The sequence below is a fragment of the Equus przewalskii genome, chromosome 28 (assembly GCF_037783145.1).
Source record: "Equus przewalskii isolate Varuska chromosome 28, EquPr2, whole genome shotgun sequence".
Taxonomy (NCBI): domain Eukaryota; kingdom Metazoa; phylum Chordata; class Mammalia; order Perissodactyla; family Equidae; genus Equus; species Equus przewalskii.
In genome coordinates, this window is record NC_091858.1 from 14671185 (window position 1) to 14679939 (window position 8755).

Here is an 8755-nt window from a genome sequence, read left to right on the forward strand (position 1 = left end):
TAGGAGTGTTATGAGTTGAAGATTAATCAAATAATGCAGTATGGTGAATGGTGCAATGCCTGGTGGGTAGTCAGTGCTTAATAAATGGAAGGTGGATTTTTTTGGTGCTGTTGTTATTAAAGTTATGCTCAACCAATGCTTACCTGGGCTGGAGAGATGTCTTAGGTAGATACTAAATTATCAGTTTCCGTAAAATGAGGCAGCATTAAGAGAGATGAGAAGATGAGAGGTGGCAGGGGTGGGGGGGGGGAACATCACCACTCTTTTTTGTCTTTGTATGTTTTTGAACTGTTGCTAAAACACTTCTAAAAACAGCATGTTGCATGTCATTATTGGAAAGCTGAAATAAGGGGTGGAGACATTTGACATTTTTTTTCCTCTATCTTCATTTTTTGTTCGTCCGACTCCAGTTTTCGGTTTGACAGACGTGCTTATAAGACTTTAAGTAAAATCATGCCTTTTAGTCCAGATAGACATCCATTCTCACTTTCTCATCTGTACAATATTCCTCCTCCTAGAGGGTTACTTAGCGTGTGTCTGTGTGTGTCCAGGTGTGTTTCCTGAAAGGAAGCGGTGCTGTGTTTAGAGTTTGGGGTTCTTAATTAGAAATCTAGTTAAGCTGTGAAATTACTATGGAATGAGTGGTTATAGCTAATTAGTGCAATCCCCTGTTTCTGTCTGAGCTGAATTTAACTCACAAACAGAAATGTTTGCCTAGCTTTCTAGTAAAAAGACACTTTCCTTTGTAGGAACATTAATTGCCTGACATTTACATTTTTATAAGGATTTCTAGAAATAGCAATGAAAATCTATGCAAAAAAATAGATTTATATTATCGCTTCCTGTTCTTCTCATTGAGAATATCATTCTCTATTACCTTTGGTCATTTCTGTGCTTTCTTCTCATCTACCCATGTAGGAAGAACGTTGGCGAAAAGCACAGAAACCAGTGACTTGTATGGCTGTGGAATTTCCGTGGAGAAAAGAGAGCATCAGAACCCACCTGGACCATCTTTCGGACCTGGCCAACCCTCCACACTCCCAAGAGTGTTCGTGAACTTGGGTGCCTAAGTGTTGAGGATGCTCACAAAGGAGGAGCACACCTGGGCTGCGGCCGAGGGGTGGGGGGGAAGAGCCGAGGGAAGGGTGGGAGGATATGGAGCAAATGTTTTACAACCTGAACCTCAGAACTGTGATCCTCCAAGGAGAGCGCTACTTGAAGAAAAGGAAAAAAAAAGTCGAATGGCTTCTCAGGGATTTTGTTTTCCGTGCACATATAAGCCATAGTTCCAGTGCAGGTGGCAGTATTTAGAGCACTCAGATTTCAGTTCTGTTAAATGTGAAAGAGGGATCGACTGACCATTCATTGCTGTTCCATAACTAGTGTAAAATATGTATATGTTTTATCTTTATTTTTATAATATGCAAATACATTTAAATTTATACAGTTTGAAGCTTCTAGCGTTAGTTAACACTGGGTGCAATATTCTGCATGAGAACTGTGCCAAGATGGGGCTGATTTCTTATTTTAGCGTAAGACCTTTTTGTTCATTCTTTGTTCTTTAATCCTTCTCAGATTAAAAAAAAAAGATATCTGTCTGCCCGTGGAGTAAACGTTGGTTCACAGAGGTTGTCAATAATCTGCAAGAACCTTAAACATGCATTTCAGGCAAACGTGCATTTCCCTCCCCTGCTTTTAAATAAAGGTCCCTTTATTTATAAGGGCACACCATCGGGCAGGATAATGGGATTATTCCTTTTCTTTACCCCACATGTCACTAGTGCCGGGCAGTGTCCTTTCCTGCAGGTTTGGTGTTGACCATGGGTTGTCACAGGTGATGTGCTGATGGAGGCCTGGTCTTAGGATTCTCTAGTAAGCGGGGTAAATGGGTCAGCAAGTCTTTCAATAGCTTAAGCTAATCAGGAGTCAGTGCTAAAGCATGCCAAGAGCTCTGCTCCTAAGTCCTTTTTTTTTCTAGAACAGTCTGTGAAATTTCGCAGAGCACTTTGAAAGCCCTCCACATCTGGCTGTCAGACCTTAAGATAGTGAGCTGCCTAATTGGAGAGCATAATCCCACATTGGTTATTTATAAATACAGAGCCTCTGATTGGACTGTTGACTGCCCAGAGCTAGTAAAAGCCGTGTTTAAAAATCTCCACAAAGTAAAACTTAAAAAGCAAACCAAACAAATTGCTGTCTCTTCAACTTTTAATTGGGGCCAAACAGCGTCTGCTGCAATGGTAATGCATTCTCTGAAGAATGTAAAAGACCCTTTACGTCTGCCTCCTTCATGTGTTGATTGAAAATGTGTAAAACTGTTTCTCGCCAGGTTAGTAAGACAAGAAAAGGGAGTCAGCTAGTAGTATTCTGTTACTTCTTTTATAAAGTATTGACTCTTAGAATGCCACAGTATACAAAGTCTCAGCTTATTTTTAAGAGAAATAACAAACAAGCAAGCAGCCGCATTGTAAAAACTCACAAATCGGTTTTTCTAGTTAAACCAGTATGATTTCTTATGATCACAAAATCGAATGAGATCAGACCATTTCTGTGTTTTTTACTACTTGAATATGACGCCTCAGATTTGAGATTTCATTTTCTTTTTGAACCCATTCTCAAGATTAATCTGGTTAGTCCTTTTGTCACAGTTCTCGTGTGCGTGCGTGTGTGTGTATAAGTGTAAACCGAATGATAACATTTAATTGCTTTATGGACCATTGAATTGTTGGGCATAAAAATTTTTTAATTGGCATGAGACAGTTCCTAAACTGTCAAATTAACCGACTTTGACCCGTCTTTTGAAAAAAGACTCTGAAGTGTCTGACTTCGGGCTAACTCCCCAGAGGACCATATGAAATGAAAAAAAAAAAAATGCTCCTTTGGGTGACATACCCTGCAAAGTATTTGCTGTTACTATGAACATAAATGCCCATGTTCTTAATATCTGCTCTTTTTTGACAAGTGACATCTTGTGCTGTCATCTGAACCCTAGAGAAGCAGTGTAAGAAGAAATCTTGGTGTCACATGTGTTTTAGCAAAAAGGTCATGACGATAGAGGATCATGTGACTGAAAGAAGCTCCAGAAAAGCTTGAGAACTTGCTTCAGGGTCGGGAGGAGGGTTGGAGATCCAGAAAACACTCTGCTCTACGAGAATTTTCGCCGTCTATGCAGGAAACTCACTCTTCTCTCTCGACACCTGGGAAGACTCAGCCAGCGGAGGCTGACAGGCAGTTCAGTAAGCACAACGGGGTCTTTTCCAACCAAGTGGTCCCCTGCCTCGCAAACAGACGCCCTCCAAGTTTGTTATGGTTTCTATTCCTGCAACTTGTGGTATCAGAACCACTTCCTGGAATTGTGAAAGTGCTGCCAGAATAAATGTTTTTCCTCCTTCCAAGAAAAAAAATGACAGTGCTCATATTTGACACTTGTGCTTTGGACTCTTGTGAATGAATAAAAAGGAAAGGGTTGGGTGTAATTCCCGATGGGGTGTGTGTTCTTTTTCATGCCACAGTTTGTGAATTGTAATTGTGGTTTCCCATTTAATTGTCGTAACTGGGCAGAAATTTAAAAAAAAAATCAAAAAAGTTCAATAAAAATACAAAGGAATGGTTAAGCAATTGTATTTCCAGAGTTTAGTTATTTCTGGGTTTTTTTTTTTTTTTTCGTTTTATCAGTTAAAGAATAACTACTTATTTTTAGTTCTTAAGTCACTGTTGAGCTATGGGAGGTGGATGGTGGCAGCTGTGGTTGGGGATTGAGTCCCCAAGATGAAAACTGAAGAGTGCCTGTTTAAAACTCTGCCTCTGTTTTCAGGCTGCGGGTTCAACCCTTGAATATCGGCTCTCTCTCTTAAATCAGATCCTTTTGCCAGTGTTCTCCTGTACCCCTAAATCAAAGCCTGTGAATTGAAGAAAGGTTTGCAAGTTCCCTTGCTCTGAACTTTCTTTCCAGGGCTCTTGGCAGAAGTCCTGGCCACCACCTTGTAAATATTCCCTGGGGTCCAATTCTAAGGCTGAAAGAGCTGACCTCAGGTGCTGGGTCAGAGGCTCTGTTCCCCCTGTTTTTTTAAAAGGACAGTTGAGAAGGAAAAGAATGTAGCTGCTTTGTCTAAGAGCAACAAGCCTTTAGGAAAGGAGCTAGAGCAGAAGAGCCGGCCCTGAGGCACTGGGGCTTTGGGGGCACAGAGAGGAAGAGGCCCCCTCAACCAGGCCTGCCTCATTGTAAGACTCCTGAGAAGGTGGGTGAAGCCATTGGGTACCCTGAACCCAAACGTACTTCGGCCAGCTCTGCTAGAGTTTTCAAAAGAATAGCCGAACGAGGTGTGCCCCATGTGGACAGGCTTGCTCTTCTGCCTGTGCCGGGGGAAGCAGAGGGCCACTGCTCTCCCTCCTGTGGAAGAGAGCAGGAGGAACAGACATCATCGCTTTGGGCCTGGTTTTCCTTTACCGAGAATCAAGTTCTTCAAACTTGCTGAGCAGGTCACAGATAAGCGGGTGTCAGTGGGGACAATTAGAAGTGCATAATTTATCACATAGATCATTCCCTCCCAAGGCTATTTCTCCTGCTTAATTGTGAGCTTTTTGAAGTAGATTCCAAGTTTTGCTTTGAATACACAATGCCTGACAAGTGGTGGCTGCTTGAGTGCTAAATTCAAACGCCCAGGGTTTCCTTGCCCTGTGACTGTTTACATGCTTACTTCTCACGTGCTTACGTGACTGCTTATGTCACCCAGTGGTACTGGTAACGACACCTAGTAGGACCTGGTGCTGTGACACCAAGTAGGGAAGGGATGGGAGTTACCGGAAGAAGTTTTATAAAACAGGTGACCCTTTGAAGTTATCTGAGTCTGATGGCAGGAGAAAATTCACCTCATAACAGAAACCCTATTTGAATATTTAAGCTTCAGTAAGAAGTATTTTCTTCATCTTTATATGCAAGAAATATTTTTGTATGACATGAATTTCATTCTAAATACTGAGACTAACTCAGGATTTCCCAAACTGCCCCCTGAAACATTCGTGTCTCCTGAGATGCTCACCCATGTTCCTCTGTGAAAGGTTGGAGATAAGTCGGTTCGAACCTTTTAGGTGTCGATATCAGTTGTGAATGTCCAAGATGGAAGGAGAATGTGCATTTCCACACGTGTATCTGAGTGTGGAAGGAAGCTGTCCCAGGAGTCATCTGTGGACATCCTCTGACACCAGTGTTGCTGAAGCATGGGACGTGCTCCACCAGTGCAACCCGGGGCGAGGCAGGCATAGCATCAAATGACGAGAGCCCCTTCTCTTTGGAGGCACGTTATGTTACTGGCAGGCAGGATGGCATGATGGTAAGAGCCCCCGCCCAGACTGCCTCGGTTTGAATCCTGCCTCTGCCATCTAGCCTCCTTGTGCCTCAGTTTCCTCACGTGTACAATGGAGGAAACAATCTACCTCCTACAGTTGTTTCGAATATGCAATGAGATACCACGTGTCAAGTGCTTCTGACCGTGCCTAGCACTAGTAAGCACCAATCAAACATGACTAATCTTATTCTCTTTCCTTGCATAGTTCTCTTTTTTTTTTACCAAGAAAGCAGGCCTCAAGCTCTGAGTCTGTAACATTATCTAGCTAGAATTTTTAACAATTTTCATTTTCATCATATTTACTAGTTGGTTATCTACATTAGTGATAAATGAATGCATTTAGAAAGAAATATCTAAAAATACATTAGGAAGAAAAATATTAAGTAAGTGCAGGTGGTACAAAGAGGACAAAAATGGTGAGTATATGGCAGAAATTATGAAAATGGCATGTGACTGCGCACTGTAAAGGAGGGAGGGACACAGTCTAATGCAACCCACAGAGAGACCAGGCAGTTTTCCCGTGAGTCTTAAAGAGCCCAAAAGCTTTAAAAGATACTTCCCCCAGTTTTAAAATTTCTGCCAGAAAAACAGTGAAAGATTAAAGAAGAATTGTTATATTATTAGAAAATTAGTATTTCTTAAATTTGAAATTTAAAATAAGTTCTACTGCTTCTTAAATGTTGCTTTCATGCAGCCAAAGACTTTTCGTATAAATTCAACTCTGAAATGTGAATGGGAAAGTTGATTTGATTTGTGAAATCTTTAATGTCTTTTTAGAAGACCCTTCTAGCTGGAACACTTTTTTTCCTGAATATTTTCCTGAAGCCACACTGAAAAAGTGAACTCATGTTTTCACTCATCAAAAATAAAAATGAAAACCCACTAACCGATTCGGTACGAGTAGAAGAGAACGAATTGCTTGGATTTATTTTATAGTCACTCAGTACTTGAGAAATCATGGCATGAAATTAAGTTGGGTACAGGCCACATGCCCAGTGAGTGTCAAGGGTAGATGTAATGCCCGGCACACTAGCAATGCATTCACTCATTTTCTCTCCTACTCCAAAAAGCATGCCAAGATGGCAGATGAGCAGAACTTACGGAGTGACAGACTAAGGAGCTCGGTGGGAATTCTCCCCAGGGGAACTAAACTGGGAAAATGGTTTTTAAAAAACCCCAAAACACAGTCAATCATTTGAAATTTCTGGAAATTGTCCTAAGGACCTACAGCAAATGGAGAAATATTCATTCAAGAAAATATACTATTAAATAGAAGATCAGCCAGAGTCTATGACATTTGAGCCATGACGTCCCCACCTGCTCTTTCTTCATAGCTCCATGTTCCAGAAATGCCATCCTAGGTCCTCTTTTCTGGGCAGACATGGCCAGGAAGATGGAGATTCTCTCTCCCCTCAACTCCTGTCTGGGGCTACAGTTGCACCATGAGAGAGACAGGCTGCTAACAGAAGCTCTATTCCAGGCAGGAGTGGCTGAGAGGAGTAGGGCATCCTTCCAGTTGCAGGCTGAAGCTTCACGGCAGGCAGGACAGGCCAAGAATACTGGGGGCTCAATCGCCCCTGCCACAATAGAGTGGAGATGCCACCACAAGAGAGGAAAGCCAAGAAGACCAGGGGCTACCTCTTCTTCCTCTCTCAGTGCCTACTTGTAGAGCAGGGATGTCATTCTCAGAAAACGAGGGTCCCCACCCTCAGTTCCAGTGCACAGGCATGGGGGTTTGCCCAGAGGAAACGCAAGCCATAAGGGAAAAGATCACCCCAGCTCTGCCTGAGGAGACTGACTATATTTGGAACAGAGCCCGGAGAACTGCATGCCTAAGGCTGTTCTCGAAGACAGTGGAGATCTTGATGGAGAGTAATAAAGGAGGATGGTAGCTCAGGATGCAAGTAAAACAGCAGAGCAGCCAGAAGTTTAACAGAACCAGGGAAAGAGCCAAGAGGAGCCCTCTTGGGATCACAGTCAATTCTGGGGGTGCTCTAGGCTGCACCCACTCAGGAGTAATGGAAGCCAGACAAAGTAATCAAAGCATCTCCAAGCCACACACAGACCCATCATCGCAAGGCAGAGCCTCACTGGCACAAGGGCCTAAACACAACTTCTGAGTTAAGCTACTCCAACCCAATAGGCTACTCCAACCCAGGGGCTGCTCCTGGGAAGCCAGGCCAGGCTTGTAACTAAAATCACACTCATTCCTGGAAGACTGTGCATGTCCAGGGCTGGGTCCTCTCAGGAGTGGTCAGAGAGCAAACTCCAAGCTGCTAGTCCTTGGCTGGATGTGGAACCCAAAGATGTGAACTCCCTGAAGTGCAATAACGACCTACTAGCTAAATACACATCCAACAGGAAAGGGTAAAGATCGAACTGACAAAGGGAGTTAAACACAACTTTGACCAATGAGTGAGGTATGCGGACCCAGGGGCTAGCCCTAGGTGGCTAGGCTAAAAGATAAAAATAGCAGAAAAAGATCTGAGCCTCAAAGAGCCCCAGTAAAGGAGATTATGTAGGTAATGATAAAAACTGTATAATTGCATATGTCTTCTCCTTTCTTCTCTTGACTGATTTAAAACAATGGCACAAAGCAATATGTATATAATTGTTTTGTTGGTCCTATAACATATAGAAATGTAACGTACTTGACAACCAAAGCACAAAGGAGGCAGTGGATCCAAGCTACATTGGAGTAGTGAAATGACACCAGATGGTAGCTGAAATCCAACAGAAGAAATGAAATGAGCCAAAAGGGTAAATAAGAAAGTTATTATAATAAATGTTATAGAATATACTTCCACTTCTTTCTTTGCTCAGCTTCTTTAAAAGACATATAAAGCTGTAGTTATAACGATGCATTGTTTTTGTAACATATGTAGATGTGATATGTATAACAATAATAGCACAAAAAAAGGGTGGAGGGAATGGAGTTACATAGGAGTAAAGTTTCTCTATTTCATTGCAACTAAGCTAGTCTAAGTCTGAAGCAGATTCTGGTAAGTTAAGATGTATATTGTAAGACTTAGAGCACCCCTTAAGAAAATAATTCAAAAATATATTTAAGAAATTGTTAAAGGAATTAAAATGTTACACTAGAAAATATCCACTTATTGCAAAAGTAGGCAGTACAGGAGAAATAGAGGAAGAAAAAAGGCATGCAACATATAGAGAGGAAAATCAATGTGGCAGATGTAAATCCAACCATACCAGAATTTAACATTAAATGTACATGGACTAAACAACTCAATCAGAAGACAGAAATTGTCTGATTGGCTAAAAATTATGCTTTCTAAAAGATACGAATGGGGCCGGCCCAGTGGCGCAGCAGTGAAGTTTGCACGTTCCACTTCAGGGGCCTGGGGTTCGCCAGTTCCGATGCCCGGTGCAGACACGGCACCGCTTGG

At 42.2% G+C, this 8755-nt stretch overlaps 1 protein-coding gene across 4 annotated transcripts in view; it reads left to right on the plus strand.

Annotated features, from left to right (window-relative positions):
* MFHAS1 (multifunctional ROCO family signaling regulator 1) overlaps positions 1-3618 on the plus strand; it is a 95001-nt gene extending 91383 nt beyond the window's left edge. For all 4 annotated transcript variants that reach the window (XR_011534371.1, XM_070598941.1, XM_070598940.1 and 1 more), the window contains one exon: positions 919-3618. Coding sequence is in view for 2 of the 4 variants with exons in the window: in XM_070598940.1 (XP_070455041.1) it covers positions 919-1056 (138 nt within the window). In the remaining 2 variants the exon portion in view is untranslated. The remainder of the gene's footprint in view (positions 1-918) is intronic.
* Positions 3619-8755: the final 5137 nt, after the last annotated feature.